Genomic DNA, 16,764 nt, shown 5'->3' with positions numbered 1-16,764 from the left:
TTTTAAAAACGTCATGGCATTCGGCAAGTTGCAATTTCAGGAGAGACGCGCTCCACAGATATAAAAGCTTGTGACGAATACCCGCTAAAGTTACAAGAAGTCATCACCGAGGGTGACTATGCTCCGGAGCAAATCTATAATGCCGATGAAACCGGCTTATGTTACCATATGCTGCCAGATAGAACACTTGCTTCTAGGACCGAAGAAGCAAAGGCCTAAGGTTTTAAGGTGATAAAAGAGAAAGTAACAATACTTTTCTGTGTGAATAAAACCGGTTCACATAAACTTAAACCTCTGTGCATAGGCAAATCCAGGTCACCTAGGCTTTCCACCATAAGAACATGGATTTGCTTTCATTCATTTATCACCATTCAAAAAGTGCCTGTATGACATCGGATATTTTCGAGGAATGGTTTAAGAAATATTTTGGACCAGCTGTCCGGAGCCACCTATGCAGACAAAACCTGGAGCCAAAGGCATTGCTCCTACTTGACAACTGTTCTGCCCCCCCCCCCCCCCCCCCAGTTGAGACCTTAACCAGCAAAGACGGGAAGACAAAGGTGAGCTACCTTCTTAAGAACACGACATCCAAAATACAGCCCCTAGATAAAGGCATTATAGCCACATTTAAAATGAACTATTGTAAAGCCTTTGTAAAGAAAATTGTTGAGAACAACAGTAACATAATGGGATGTAATCAAGAAATTGAATTTGCTGGATGTATTTAACTTAAGCGAGACAGCCTGGCTAGGAATCACTCCGTCAATGATAGAGACATGTTGGCATCGTGGTCTCAAAAGTGCTTTTGTCGCTGAAAGCGAGGACAACCAAGATGAGGAAGACGACGAAGATGAGAACAACTTTGAAGGTTTTACGGAAGAAGAGGCCATGGAGGCAGAACAAGTCTACAGGAAACTTATGGCTCAAACCGGAATAGCTGATGTTCAAGAGTGGATGGAGGTGGATGCCATGTGTCCAACCTATGAACCGACTTACAGATGAAAATATAATTCATAATGTTGCCCCTCAACCACCTGGTGCCTCAGAAAATGTGTCTAACCCTGAGGATAGTGACAAAGAGCCACCGCCCAAAGCTGCTGATGCAGTTGTAGGGTTAGATATTGGTCTTAAGTGGCTAGAAAGCCAGGATGTGGATAGACTGCAAATACTGCAGTTAAAATCCATAATTGACCTGGCGAAGAAGGCAGCTCGCGGTAGTATGAAGCAACAAAGTATAACAAGTTTTTTTTTTTAAATTAAAAAAATGTTAAGGGGTGCATCTTAAATAAGAAAGCATCTTGTACCCCCAAAAGAGGGTATTTACCAACGTCTCTAAAACTGGATTATTTTACCTTTTTTAGCTTCATTTTTACCTTTTCTATAAGTAAAAACTCCCATCTCCAAAATGTTTTCAAACTGCAGTCTATTTAATAGTTAACAGTTCATATTACAGTACTTCAAAAATCTACATATAACATAGTTGGCTAAGTGACAAAGTGGCCCATGCTCCTATTTGCTAAAATACCAAAATCTTTTTTTACAACTATGTGTAAGGACGTGTAATTAAAAGCATTTTCTGATATTTTATGTAAATTTTGCATTTTCCTAAGCATTACACGCAGAACAATTGATGTATGATGAAACCTAGCCCACATGGTTGCATTTAGCAGTGTTTAGTTTACCTGTGTTAATACATTGTATCTTTTAAGTAAGCTTATAAAAATAATTGTTGTAATTAAAGGAGATAATTTAACCACTGTAGAACAGATCTATTTACTGCATACACCGTGTTAGTTCTAACAAAAATGATTTGCTGACTAATAATGGAAATGCTCGAGGCCAAAGCAAGTTCGATAGAACGCGGTTTCACCTATAACGTGGTAAGATTTTTTGGCTCCCAAGGACCGCATTATATCCAGGTAGAGGTGTACTATTAAACTTCACATATTTGATGTAGTAACTTCCCAGACAGTTGGGTGAGGCTTGAAAAAGACTAGATGAATGAATTGGCTCATATAGAACTCAAAAGAATTTTGGGCAGGTACTTGGGATGTGGCCTCAGAATAACCTTGTCCTATGATACATTGTACAAGGGGGACATGCAATGAGGTCCCAAATCAAATCTCCCCTACCCTTCAAATTGATACAACAGCTGCCAAAAAGCCAGTCTTCACTGGTAGGTAGTAAAGGGAGCAGGTGAGCAAGTTTCTAAGGGCTCCAACAGAAGGATCCATCAACCTTGTTAATATTACACTGTGGTCACAAGAGAATCAGGAAAAAAAATTCATTAGATGAAATAAAACACCTAGATTAGTACATCATGAAAAAAAACAAGCATGTCTAAATTAAGAGTAAAATGAGTTTTTAAATCAATGGTTCAGTCACTAATTTATACAAATTCCCTGAAAACTAAGAACTACTGAATGTAATTTATATAGGCATTGAAAGATTTTGATAAAGTCTCTCATAAGAGCTCAAGAAAATAGTTACCTCAGGGCATTCCTTTAGTATTTGAAAAAGTGATTTTCCCCATATTCCTGCAAATGTTTAAGGGAAGAAGCATCACCACCTCATGCATACCCCTCTCCTGTTCACAGCCCTATTTTCCCTCCCAGCCAAATTCATGCCACACAGAGTATTCACACACCTTCAATTATAGTCTTTAACTATCCAAGGTAATTCTTGTAGGAAGTAGACTCTTCAATCCCTGCAAGGCTGCTACCTCCCCACATAACTTCTTAGATCACTCCTTCTCCCTCCTCAAATTGCTCATAGATATGACCATACAACTGCTGTCTCCTCCTAAAAACACTCAATCATTTTTAATATAACTGCATGCTAACAGTATTACTAATGTTTTTAACTGTAGTGTAGGCAGAAATGGAGGTGTTTTTAATACTGCATCAGGTAAGCATAGCTGAAAAAGCGTAACTGGACTTAGTAGGTTTTAACACAGAAAGGACATAGGACGAAGCTGCTCAGAACAGCAGCTGTTTGTGAAACAACCACAGCCTTGCATAGCAGAAACTGGATGAGTAAAGTATGCTACTCATTAGCTGAATATTCCTCCCTCTACATATTACATTGTTAGCTGTGAGCAATCAGTGAGAGAAGCAGAGTGTGAAGCAATTCCTCTCTGACACCTCTGTGGCTGACTGACCAGTTGTTGGGTCAGAAAAAAGTGTCTTTATTCAGCCAGGACTCAGCCAGCTCAACTCCACTCCAGAGTGGGACTCTGCTGCCTAGGACTCTCAGGAACTTCAGGGGCTGCCTGGATGGCCCAGTGATTTCAGGCTGAATTTAAACCACACGGTGAGAGGTGATGGCCTGTTACGGATAAAAATGTGGCTGAGATAGGAAGAGAAAATGACTAAATAGGTTAATGCAAGAGCAGACAAGGAATCAATACATATTAACTAATTTGTAAGAGGAGATATAGCAATTAAGTGAATTTGAGAATCAGATTTAAGTTAGTTTGAAAGGAACTCCTTAAGATCCAACACTAATTAAGCAACATGATTGCATTTTGTTTGGATAGACAAGTGCAACATAAGGCTATGATTTTAGTTAAAGAAACTTAATTCAGAATTCATTAATGGGTACAAGCAACTCGGTTGAGATTTCTAAGAAAAAAAATCTACAAGTCATTATGGACAGAAGCAATAAATACAAGTCTTTTTGTACCTAATTAGTAAGTCAACAAGTAATGCTCTTTAGAATCTTGTAAACATTAACTGGCAGGCTTGCATTACAGCTGCACTGAATATGCAATTGGCAGCCCCAATGGGATATAGGTGAGCAATGTTACGTATTTAGTTTGGATTGCTACATTCTCTTCAATGTATTTAGTACAATTTAAATCTTTGCAAGCTGGACACCTCTATAAATCTCCATTCTTATGAAAAGATGACAGGACAGCTCACGTAGAGATAATATTTCCGAAGCAGCATTTTATTTTATTCTTTTAATTCCAAAACATTAAATTTAGAAGTCTGGCATCTCAGAGAGTCATCCATCTTAACATGGGCTAACACTGACATGGCGCTGTCAGAACACAGACAACTAAACAGCCAAAGAGTTTACAAAAAATAAATTCATGATTTTTCAAAACAACTGCAAAAAAGGTTACAAGTATCAAAACTTTTAAGTAGATGCACTGCATTAAATGAAAGTCTGTGCACATCATAAGTTAAAGAGGCAAAAAACAAGTTGCTACCAAAACCTCACATTCTGAATAGTTTGTAAACTGATAAATAGAACTAAGTTGTCACTTCACATCAGCTTAACTGTTTTCATCGGTTGAAAAAGTTTTTAGGGTGGCTAATTTGCTTTGCATGCACAAGATGTACTGCTTAACAAAACACTATCAGCTTGTTTCAAATGGAAAATTTAAAGATTAGATTTCTGATTAATTCACTTTCTATTATTCTTGCCCATATTTTATGATCAACAGGCAAACTAAAATGCCTCTTTAATATGCATCTTTCTGCACCACTCAAGTGCAACTATGATAAACAGGGCAGCTCAATCAATCAATCCAGCAATGCTCATGAAGACTTATCCAAAACTGCCTCCTGATAAAGTGGACTGCAGATCTGAACAGCTGTGCTGACAATACAGATATGCTTAGCACTAGATATTTAGTGAGACTGGCAAGGAAATATTGTGGGATGGTGATAATGGGGATGGTGAAGTGGATGATGGAGGGCTAGGATGAAAGCTCTTTAGTTATTGCCCTCTCCTGCTTCCTCATCCTGCTGGTCACTTGTCCAGAGAGTGAGGTTGTCTCGAAGTAACTGCATGATAAGTGTGGAGTCCTTGTAGGAATCCTCATTTAGTGTGTCCAGCTCAGCTATGGCATCATCAAAGGCTTGTTTGGCTAAAAGGCAGGCCTGCTCAGGTGCATTCTGGATTTCATAGTAGAACACTGAGAAGTTGAGTGCCAACCCAAGCCTTATCGGGTGAGTGGGCTGCATGTGCTCTTTGCTGATTTCAAAAGCCTCTTTATAGGCAGCCTCTGAAGCTTCCACAACACTGTTCTTCTTCTCACCAGCAGCAACTTCTGCCAAATAGCGGTAGTAATCTCCTTTCATTTTCAGATAAAAGACCTTGCTCTCATACTGGAAGTCATTGCAATTCTTGATCAAGAACTTATCTAAGAGGGCCAAAACATCATTGCAGACTGTCTCCAGCTCCTTTTCAATCTTCTCCCTGTAAGCTTTAACTTTTTCCAGCTTTTTCTCATTCCCATCCGCCATAGTTTTCTGCTCTATGCTGCTGATGACTCGCCAGGAAGATCGTCTAGCCCCAACCACATTCTTGTAGGCTACAGACAGCAAGTTTCTATCTTCATTGGAGAGGGGCTCATTCAGCTCAGTCACCTGCAAATATACACAGAAAGATCAACTTAAAATAGCTTGACATTGAGGAAGAAGAGAATGCAATCCTCATTCAATATTTCCATCATACCAACTTAGAAACTGCAAGGGGAAAAAAATTCCTTCTAGACATGATGGTGTTCTTGTTCAGTTTAACCAAAATTGAAGACCTGAGTGCAAGTCAATTCCTTTAAGAAAATTCATATTTCACTTTAAACTTCACCATATCACCTCCCTAAGGTATTTGTAAACATTTATATACTACGCTTTTAAGTCTTATCAAGGAGACTTTATTAAGAACAGCCACTGAACAGTGTTCATCTAACTGGCAAGATGCAGAAGTATTCAAGAGGAAGACAACTGATTTGGAAAGTCTTTCCAAAAAGGCAAATACACTACACTTTTCCTATTGAATTCAAATGCGTTATACTGCCAAATCGCCTAGCCACAGTATAGGGCAGCCAGACAATTCAGTTCCTCTCTATATTCAAGGTGTGTACTAAGGAGACAGTATGCTCAGCCACTGGAGGAGAACTGGGTTGTACTGCTCCACAACACGTCCTTTATTGTGTCTTATGGATTTAATTCATACAATCTGATTAAAATTTGTCCTGTTTTCAGCTAAAATGGTGGTTGTAACCCAGGATTTTGAAGCTAGGCAAGGGAAGAAATTATATAAAATGGAGTAGGTTGGAAGGTTCAAAAGATAGAGGAATGTCCGTTGGGAGTAAAAAATAAAAAAGTTAAAAACACATATTGCAATAATTACAAATGAATTGTTACAACTTTTATACTGACTCATGACTATAGTAACATTTTTAAATATTGCATGTTTATAATACATTTAATTTACTGCACTTTACTATAGTTTGTGAAGAAAGTTTCTGAACTCTATAGATTAGGATTAGTTCTATTTTAGCAAACAATTGGAGGTTCTAAACTGGAGAATGGTTCTTGATGAATGCAAGTGTTTTGACTTATCTAAGTTTACAATACTAAGCATACTTCATTAGCAACACTATATTAAAAATTTATGACAACTGTGGAAAAAAACTAATGTGGCAAAGGAAATGGTTGCTTCCCATTGCCACTGAGATGAAGCCAAAAAGAAATTTTTATATTTACACTGCAATACACAGGCATGCTACAAATAACTAAATCAGACATTTAAAGTTCTCCTCACCAAATTCAAGAGGATAACTTATATTTCTAGAGTACCGCAGTAACCGATAAACTATTCAAGAATGGCATCTAATTTTTCAAATACAAAACAGTTCATCTTAATGAAATATTAGAATTCTCATGGCACTAATGGTTGCACCACATTTAGAACCTCTGAAGACACACTAACTTCTTTAGTATTTATTTGCTACCCATTCCTCCATAATGCACTGTTTCTACAGCTCAGTGACTCAAACACAGAGTATACTGCTCCCCATCACTTTCCAAGGCAACCTATGGAAAGCTAGGTTCCCAAGAACCAGCTACAGTCCTCTTTAATGACATCTTCATTTAAAAAGACAATTTGAATAATAACCTAAGCAAAACTATTGGTTGTGCTTGCAATTTAGAGAAACGATACACCATGTTTAGCCTCAGTTCACCGTATCTATAGCATATTTTTTAAAGCTAATGTAATCCATCAGCTGTCCAATTTCTTTCCATGCTCATGCTTCTCATACTCCTGCCTTTATATCTTTCCCCCTCAGTTTCTCTCTCCTTTCCACTTCAAACTTTAGCATCCCCAATTCCCCGCAACTGTGTGCATAATGAAAATTTTAAAAGTGTGAAAGTTGAAAATAAAGTGCATTATAACACGTGGATACTGGACAGCAAATTAGTATACATTAATTACAAAGCCATTTGACAAAAATAACTGAAGAACTCTCCCTCGCCAATCACACAGAAACTCAAGTTATGTATATACCCATCCTTAAGCAAAAGAGTGAGCAACTAGAATACTCAGGGGACTGTTGCAAAAGTGAAACTGACTATCAGACCAACACAGGAAAGCTCATAGACTGGAAAGATCTCAACTGAGAACACCTTCCCCCAAGCCCCTGACAACTAACAACTTTAAAAACTGAATTAAGTGTCTCAGCAGATCTTAATTTCCACATAAAGCTACATAATTTCCACATAGTCTACACAACAGCCAGGATCCAAACCACACGTGGTTTTATAGATCAAAATGAACACAATTTATTACACCTACAAGAAAAATAGGAGGCTGTGCAACTTCGAGAACACAGGTCTAACATGCTCCACACAAGAAGCACCAGTTAGTGAGCCACTAGATTCTGCATCACCTGAAACTCCAAAAAGGTGTTTAGGGGCACAAACAAGTCACAAACATGAGGCTAAATGCAGCCTGTATTACACAAGAGGAAGGTTGCGCCCTCCTTGCCAGAAGTATCTGTGAGAAAAAACATTATCCAGGATCCTCTCACAGATAGGCACCTAATGGATTTGATTTAAAAAAAAAAAAAAAAAAAGACAGAACTGGGTATCACCAGCACATATGGCTACATAGCTCAAACTGTCTAACTATTTCTCCTAGTGACCTATTATGTACTGACCAGGAGGAACTGACAGAACAGTATCCAGTGGCATGCCACATAAGCAGCAACCTCAAGGCAAATAAGCAGTTTCCTCAACACCACAGTCTGGAGACCTCTCAAGTCATTTCTGCAAGCAGGTCAACTGGAACAGAGGCTGCTGAAAGATACAGAAGAAGCAGTATGGACATCTAATTCATATCCATTGCTGTAATACCACTAAGCAAGGAGACCAGCAGTGTCTTTGTATCATACTCCAATGCCAGATTAAGTGGGTGGTTCCAAAGGTAATCAGAAGATTTTGGTCTGCCATACATAAATTTCAAGAATTTTTTTCCTATTAAAGGAAGTCTAAGAACAGCTTAGTAACTTCAACATCCCAAAAATAGTTTGACAAACAGGGCTTGCTTTCCACACAGCTGTTCTATAGATACAGTCCCTTTGCAAATCCATACTGGGGAAGTCATTTGGCAAAACATGTAATTCCCACAGTGAGTGCAAAGCCAGGGTCATGAAGGACAATTAGCATTCAATTTGAAAGAAGCAAGTATTTTTTTTTTTTTTTTTTTACAAGAAGTCACGGTATTAAAAAGGTGATAAAAAGCCTAAAAAGCGTTGTGAGTACTTTTTTTGTTACTTTATGATTTATTAAGGTAGCCTGAAAGTGAACGAATTTTTGTTAAAAGATTCATTCTGCCCCCCTACCTTGTTTAAAAAATAAAATAAATAATTTTTCTGCCCTTAAAAGCTACAGATGGTGGAACAAGAAGTAAGATTTTAAGATTGCAAGTACCAAGGAAGTGAAACCTGACTGACTCAGTTATTTTTATTCTTAGTTCAAAACTGTTAATAACACCTGCTTAACTACAATATTTGAGAGAAGAGCTTTATCAAGCATTCAGCACCCATTCCTTTAATTAAGGGATTAACTTCCAGAAAACATCTGAAACCTGCAGTGTGTGTGAGAGAGAAAGAGCGCTTTCAGGCTGTCTTTATAAATCAAGGAAACAAAAAAAGTACAAAAAAGTACAGGGTACCTTTAACTATCTCACCCTGTAGTGGGCCCAACACCACTTCACATTTGCCTTTGTCAGACATGACAGGTATGGAATCTTGTAGGTTGTATGCTGAAGCTATCTATGCATCACCATGAATCTTCAACCTGGAATCATATTCTGAAAATATTTTTTTAGATGAGCAATACATACAAGTGAAAACAACACACCCACACCATTCCCAAATCTATCTGTCCCCTGCCCCACCTCCCTCACCACAGGGTTATAATCAGATTAGTTTCATGTAGAAACTGACACTGACATGATTACCTTCAAAATAGGCATGGGCACATTCACCTCTGTACACAATTGTGACTATAATACAGTATGTGGTACATACACTGCATTAAACTCAGTGTAGAACTGTAGTGACCATACACTGTTAAATCTCAACACAGTTTTGGAAAGACCTGTTTTTCATCAAGGGCTGCCTGAATGGAGTAAAACTCCACTGTAACCTCAGCTGTTTGGCCTGTCAGTTGTCTACAACTGAGGAAAAGGGCCTCAAAATCTGCAACTCAGCAGCAGCTCATGGTAGGAGGAGGCTATTCAGTGTACTGAATTAATTTCAGCACTGCTTTTGTTCTGCTCATGGCAGAAGTTCTCTACATTAGTGTCTCTCAGTCTTTTTGATTCCAGGGACCAGCTTGCTGTCTTCCTAAACTGTGTAAGGGAAATCTCAGGGACCGGCACTGGTCTACAAAGCAGTCCTTGAGAAACACTGCTCTACACTTCTGAAGCAGCACTCCCTGCCTTTCTGTGATCAACTGATGGGTACCCCTCCTTTCTAATGTCACCCTTGCCCTATGTTCCAGGATATCATTTTTTCTGTCCATCTTTTTCCTGACCAGCTTTCTTCTAGTGTGTGTTTTTCGAAAGGGTTTTTTTGAACTATTTTATTGTTCACTCACTCAGATAGCCTTCTAAATGGATGGACAACAAACAGGAGTCTCAAGGTTCCAATCACATTACTCCTGTAGTTTACTTCAGTGCATGAAGAGTGAGAGAAGCAGGGTGTTACAGGCCTGCAGATTTAAGTTGCTTCAGTAACCAACAGCATTTGGGTATACTGTGGGAGCAGAAATGGAAGGCAGGTGGCTATCAAGAAGTCACCTCCTGCTTTACCCACTGCAGGAATAAATTTCCATTAATGGTGGATGATACACATTTTGATGTAATGTAGAGGTCTGTGGCATGCAGACAGCTTCTCAACCCCACCATCTCCCACACATGGGTGAAAAACACTGTCTTGAAAGACAGAAGGCAGCTTCTCTTCCCCTATACCCATAGCCATCTCTTGTTGGAGATAGAGGACTCTTGGGCTTTGCAGTGGGTAAACATTACCTATTACCTGATGGTCAGCAAAAAGCATGCTCTCGCATTACTATGGTAAAAGTCACAGCAGTGCTAGGAGTATGATAACGAGCCACTGAGGGTGCGTCTTCATCCAGTTAACTCAGGCTCTTATTCAGGTGTTGCCCCTAACACCCCCCCACCCACCCCCAATCCATGTAAGACTGGAAATTTGACCAATTCAAAAATAACTGGTCAATTGCCCAGTCAGGCTTGATCAGATAATGTCAGAAATGGTCAAATATTTTCAAGCACTAGTTTATTAGAACATAAACAACGGTAATAAAAGGAATAAGACTTTATGGTCCCCAATAAGATTAGCCTCAGATAGAATTTTATTGTTTTGCATTTTTCTGAGTTAAAATACCCCTGTTAAGTAACTTGTTTTTCGTAAATGAGGTATAAGTATTTAACTCCCCCCCCCGAAAAAAAAAAAGAATGGCACCATGATGCAATCAAAAAAATAGGCTGGCACCTATATCAGGATATGCTTGCTGAATATTTGACCGTCAAATAAGCAGCGGTCAAGTAACCTTTTTGACTAGGCAACTGACCAGCTTGCCAAGCCTGCATCCACACAGAAAATCCACTCACGTGAGTCTACCTGCGCTTTCAACTCAGGCTAGCTGGCCTTTCTGAGAGCGTGGATTAAAGTCCAGCTGCCGATTTAACTCAAGGTAGTAACCCACCCACTGTGCAGTGGGGACATCCACTAAATTATTTGAGTTTGACAGTTCTCCAATGCCTTTCTACAATTTGACACCCTTCTCCCCAGGTCTGACTAACTGGGCACCCAAGTTCTCCCACAACTGGCTCAGAAAGATTCAGAGAGGCTCAGTTTACCATAGCACAAAGAACATGGGATAGGACCCCAAAAGTCCTAGAGAAACACAGGTGACAAATAGCATCAGTGAGAACGCAGTAATCTGGGTATGGCTTTGCAGTGTGGCTGCTCACACCTGGGCCAGGCTAACTTGGATGCCAATCTCACAAGTTAACTCTGTATTGAAACCATACCCTTAGTATCAAACCAGCACAAAGCGCTAGACAGTCTTGCAGCAGGCAGGGGTACTCCTCGTTGTTTTTACTTACATCAAAAGCATCCCTGCTACCTGCTTCTCCACACACACAATATTACCAAAAAGGGACAATCACTGGAAAAAGAAAAAAGAGCCAGAGGATGTAATACTGAAAGTGCAAATCTGTCAAAATTCTTTAACACCTAATGTGAAAAAGGAAATTTCAACAGCTCCCTAAAAATTAAGTTAGAGCCCTATTTTAGATAGACAAAAATACTGATAAAAAGTGAAAATGATGTGCTTACCATATTCATTTATGTTCTATATATTTTTTCCATCTGCAGTGAGCCTTGGCAAGGAGTTCAGTAGTCCACATATCTCACAAGAATTACTCAAGATTACTTCCTCTCAAAATTAATAATTCAGTTCTACTTAACTTACTCATTTCTAATTAGTGTATAAGATGTGTCACTAAATAGCAACACAGACTAATCAAAATCTTGAGCAAAATGTACAAGAATTCATATATTTTGAGTTCTACAACTCATGGTGTATATAGCAGAATAAGCTTAACTCTTTTTTTTATTAGTCAATATTTCATACCATTTCTGAAATTCATTTGAACAACAAAACATTTAATGCAATATTGCTTCTTCATATAATTTTTCAAACATCAGACATATGAAGTGCCATTCTTATACTAAAAGCATATTTTTATTTACTCTGTTTTTTCACAGCTATGGCCTGTTCCTGTTCTCTGTATAATAATTAAAAACATCAATACGGAAGTCCAGCAGAAGAAGGAATGTTAGTTTGCTGGAGCCCTAGAGAAGGGTTTTATTAAATGAATGTGCCACACCCCTTGGCAAAATGCCATTTTACAGAGGTACATTTGACTGTATTTCTCATGGAGGGAACTTTAGGGTTCTGAAAGAAAACCAAACTCACTGTCTATGTCACACTGCAGTCTTATCTTCCTCTCTTGCTACTCATCATGGTAGGTGGGAAAAGGCTGGCATTCAGCCAAGAAGAAAAACTCGACGGCAGTTAATAATTGTTCTATTACTTTAACAAATATACAGTATTTCCTATAAGGTTTAAATTATTAGAATTGCTACATCAACTAGCTTTTTACAAAACTACCATTAACTTGAAACATGCTGTTAAAGTCTTTAGTCTCTTTGGCAGAAAATGTGAAATGTATTTCTCCCACTATACACAAGTGTTTTTGAATCCTCATATTAAGAAATGTCTTAGTTTAAGAATATTCACGTCAGTTTACATTTTTGCATGTAATTGTCAGAGAAACTAATGTACAGAGGAAAATATTTGCTTTTGTTTTTTAAAACAGGGGAAGGGCTACTTTAAAGGACAGAAGCTTTTTACTTAGGTTATACGTACTGAAATTAGAAGAAATGTGTTAGTTGTGTGTAACTGTAAGAGCCCACATAATACATTTTTATATGAAAGACAATATAAGCTCCCACTCTTTCCCCAAAACCTGCCCAAAATGGATGTTCTAAGTTACAGCATGTTCTAGAATGAACACCTGCAAAAAAGTATCCAGATAACCAACACTTTATTAAAAATATATTTGGAGAAACTGGAGTGAACTACTTTTGTATTCAAGGAATAACTAAAGTTATTTCACCATGTGTAATAAAGTGGAAACATTTTAACTTCCATTTTAGTTTGGTTTTTAATTGCTTATGTGAGGTATACATTAAAGAAGCAATTAGCACCTTTGTCAAAATTCAATGCATTGAGCCAAATATTGAAGTAAGAGCCCGAAAGGAACTGCACTGTCATATGCATTATTGGAGGGCAAAGGAAATATGGTAAAGCAAAGGCGAATGATTTTGAAACAAGACGGAATGATAAAAAAAATAGAAAAATATTTTTAAATTTAAAATGGTCTATTAGACAAACACTAATTATCCGCAGCATTTCCTGAAAGATGGTAGCTCCACTCTGCTTTTGTGTTCTAATTTCATGCATTCCAATATTTGAATAGGAAATTTTAAATAGTAAAAATATTTCAGCTATCGTTTTTGTATTTCTAAATTTATCCCAGTTTTACAAAGTATTTCCTGGATCACCAACAGACTTCACTAAAACCTGTATATGGGCTTGTCCAATTCAGTATTTTTTAGAATGAGCAATGAAAGGTATTTCTAAGGGTAGAGTCATTCCCACTTCAATTAGCAAATCTAGTAGTGCCATTAATATAATTTCTCACTTCAAACATAATAGCTCTGTTACAGATATATGCAAGAGCCCTTCTGTGTAAGAACTGTATTAGCCAAATAACAGGTTGTGCTGTACTAGATTACATACAAAGCAGACCATAAAAATCAGTACCGAACAGAATTTGAGAGGTTTTTTAATTTTTATTTTAAGGTGTGTGATATAAACGGAGAATTTGATGCATCATAACATTTTTGATCTTGGACAGATTGATTTTGTTATGATATGAACTCCATTTGAAACCCAGTTCTTTGGGCAGGGACTGTCTGTCTATTTAGATAGCACCACCCCACAACATGGCTATGAACTGGCGGGGCATTTGGGGGCTAACACCGTACAAATTAATATGATCATAAATAAGAATTAGGTAGAGCAGACGAGCTGGAAGGATGCTGAATGTTAATTCAACATTTAATTTTAAAAAGCTAAAATACTCTTCACTGGATCTCACATATAGTAAGAGAAGTTTAGACATGAGACTTTCGGTTTGCTAATTTATTACCTGTTCAGTACAAGTTACTGTTAAATGCTTCGTTTTAAAAAGGAGCAGGTTTAATCCACCTTTAAATATTATTTGAATACATTTCAGTATTCAAAATTATGTACAGACTGTAGGCAATATAGCACTGAGAAAAAGAAAGGCATGTCTTGAAGGATCTTGTGCTGTGAGTGATTATGTTCCCGGATGCAGCTATTACATGATCTTTGAATGAAAGCTCCCCAGGTTGGCGAGTAAGGCCTCCTCCAGTCATGCCTTCTTGATGCAACAGAAACATCTAGAAAGGAAAAGGTCCTCTTGCCATGTTAGGCTTCTCCAGACCCACCTCTAAACACAGAAACTGACCGGGCCCCACACACAGCACCATGAGCCCACGCCTACAGCTTTAAGACTGGTCCCAGGTTAGCTGGACGCGCTAAACCAACGCTCCAAGGTCAAACCCAGCATCTCCCGCCCACCCCAGAGGATGGGGGGCCCTGGGCCGGCGTCAGACAGGGGCGGGGCAGGATCGATGGGGAAGAGGAAGTTTCCCCCAGCAAGGACAGGACGAGACAGTGTTAGTCCATCCGCTTGCCCCGGACACTCACCGCTGAGAGAGAAGGAAGAGGGGCACCCAAGTACACCCCCTCTGTGAGGAAGTGTCCGTAGCGTGCGGGGGCGGGGGGAGCTGGAGAGCGGAAGGGCTGCACACCCCGCTGCAGCCATGGGGATTTTGGCTCCGTCGGCTGAAAATGGACCGGCCCCCTCCACTCCCAGCTTTGCCGAGATAAAGCCCAGGCTCCCAGTGCCGAGCTATAAGGCGCCACCCAGGACTCCTGAGGGGACACAGCAGCGAGCGTGCCGTGGTGCCGGACCCCACCCCGCCCTGCCTCCCTCCCTCCCTCCGGTGGGACCCAGCGGCCCGCCTCACCCGCCGGGGCCTCAACTCCGCCTTCGAGCAGCTTCCCGCTCTCCCTCCGCGTGGGAGCCGCCGCCGCCAACACCTTTCTCCCCACTCACCGCCTTCATGGCTGAGGCCATGTCGTCGTATCTTTCCGCCTGCTCGGCCAGGCGGGCTCGCTGCAGCAGCTGCTCTCGGTCCCCCATGGCCGCTTCCGTGGTGACTGCCGGGCTGGGCACTCGGCGGCACCCCTCTCACGCGGGGACTGAGGGGAGAGGTGGCGCTTCACGGGCTACCTGGCGCGCGAACGCGCTCACTCCGCGGCCGTTGGCGCCTTGCGCTCAGTGACCGTCGGGCTTTTCAGCGGCCGTTGGCGCGTCGCGCTCGCCGGGCAGGGGTTAGTGGGTACCTCAGTGACCGTAGCAGAGCGAAGATCGCGCGCTCGCTCTGTTCCCTCACCAGCGTGTACAGCTCGCGAGTCGCGCCTGTCTCACCCCGCTCTGTGCCTCGCGCACTGTTACCGCCCCCCGCGCCTGCGCCCTGTGAGAGCAAGGGGTGGGCGGAGTTCAGGAGACTGCAGGGGAGGGGAGGAGGCGCTGCTCCCCCGCGTTCTATTTCTAGGTGACGTCACTTACTATAAATAACCAGGACTCGACTGGGGCAAACGCATGCGCACTACGAATGCTGCATTTTACTGCTGCAAAGGTGGAGGTGGGAGACAGGGAGGGGGTATTGCAGAGCGGCTGAGGGAAGGAGGCGGTGCTGGGTCTGGCCTGCTGCCCATGCATACACACTGTAGCTATAGCACTGACGGTAGCTGTCGCGAACCCCTTGAGAAAGGAAGGGCCTGGCTGACATGAAATCCATTGACCACTGCAGAGAATCCCCACTAGCCAATATCCAGGCAACCCTCAGCTGGTGACTAATGCCTCAGAAGGTCAAACAGCAGTGTCAGCTGTATGCCAACAGCATTCATGCAAAGCATCATACCTTGCCTTACAAATGTGAGAGATTTTTCTCCTCTGTACAATTTTGCACAATGTTTCTCCTGTGTACAGCCATTGCTTGTGGGGTATTTTCTCCAGTGCATGATTTTGGCTGTGTATGACTGTCATTTTGTATGTGTAATAAAACACAAGAGTTCTCCCTTCAATATAAGCTTTGTATTTTTCACATACTATTTTTTTCTTCCATTTCACTGAAACTGTTGGTCACTGTAAACCCTGCATACCAGCTATTACGACCCTCCAATAATGGGGTCAGTGGGAATATGCCGTTCACATGATGCTGCCTAAAAGTGATGGCACTAATTTATATTTTAGTATATATTTTATTTCATAGTGATTAGATATTTATTTACAGAATTGACAAAGTAAATGGTGTACATAAAAACTACCTCTAATGGGCAATATTACAGAAGTCCTGCAGATGCTGGCCATGCCTGCAGAAATGTTAGCTACCACATTGTTCATCTGCAGAAATAAAAGTTAAAATAAAATCAAGATCAACCCAAAGCTAACCCAAATGTAGCTGTCTTGTCCATCCCTGAAGCTCACTGTAGTCAGGGCAGACCAGCAGTGGATTGTTATCCCACTTCATGCATCCAAAAAGCTCAGTCTCATGCATTGCAGTGTTGTTAAAAAAGGTGTGTGCTTATTCCCTACCCACTCCCAAAACATGCCCATTTATTACTTTCAAATATAGATTCTGTACAGTTTTTAGTATTCTGTTAGGGCTGCATTTCCTTTAGTAAGTGGATACTGTGACAAAGCTCT

At 40.4% G+C, this 16,764-nt stretch overlaps 1 protein-coding gene across 1 annotated transcript; it reads right to left on the bottom strand.

The window, feature by feature from the left end:
• Positions 1–3,924: 3,924 nt before the first annotated feature.
• YWHAH (tyrosine 3-monooxygenase/tryptophan 5-monooxygenase activation protein eta) lies at positions 3,925–15,519 on the bottom strand. Its single transcript, XM_073313271.1, has 2 exons — positions 15,109–15,519; positions 3,925–5,381 (listed from the first exon to the last, which is right to left on the bottom strand). Exons 1-2 carry the CDS (start codon positions 15,193–15,195, stop codon positions 4,725–4,727), a joined length of 744 nt encoding a protein of 247 aa, XP_073169372.1. The 5' UTR covers positions 15,196–15,519; the 3' UTR covers positions 3,925–4,724.
• Positions 15,520–16,764: the final 1,245 nt, after the last annotated feature.

The sequence above is a fragment of the Lepidochelys kempii genome, chromosome 15 (assembly GCF_965140265.1).
Source record: "Lepidochelys kempii isolate rLepKem1 chromosome 15, rLepKem1.hap2, whole genome shotgun sequence".
In the NCBI taxonomy this organism is placed as follows: domain Eukaryota; kingdom Metazoa; phylum Chordata; order Testudines; family Cheloniidae; genus Lepidochelys; species Lepidochelys kempii.
Note: the sequence above shows the minus strand (reverse complement) of the source record. Positions and strands in the feature narration are given on the sequence as shown.

Coding starts and splice junctions, on each gene's coding strand:
- YWHAH (XM_073313271.1), bottom strand. CDS start 15,195: ATGGGGGACCGAGAGCAGCTGCTGCAGCGAGCCCGCCTGGCCGAGCAG. Junction 5,382..15,108: donor TGGCCTCAGCCATGAAGGCG/GTGAGTGGGGAG, acceptor GTATATTTGCAG/GTGACTGAGCTGAATGAGCC.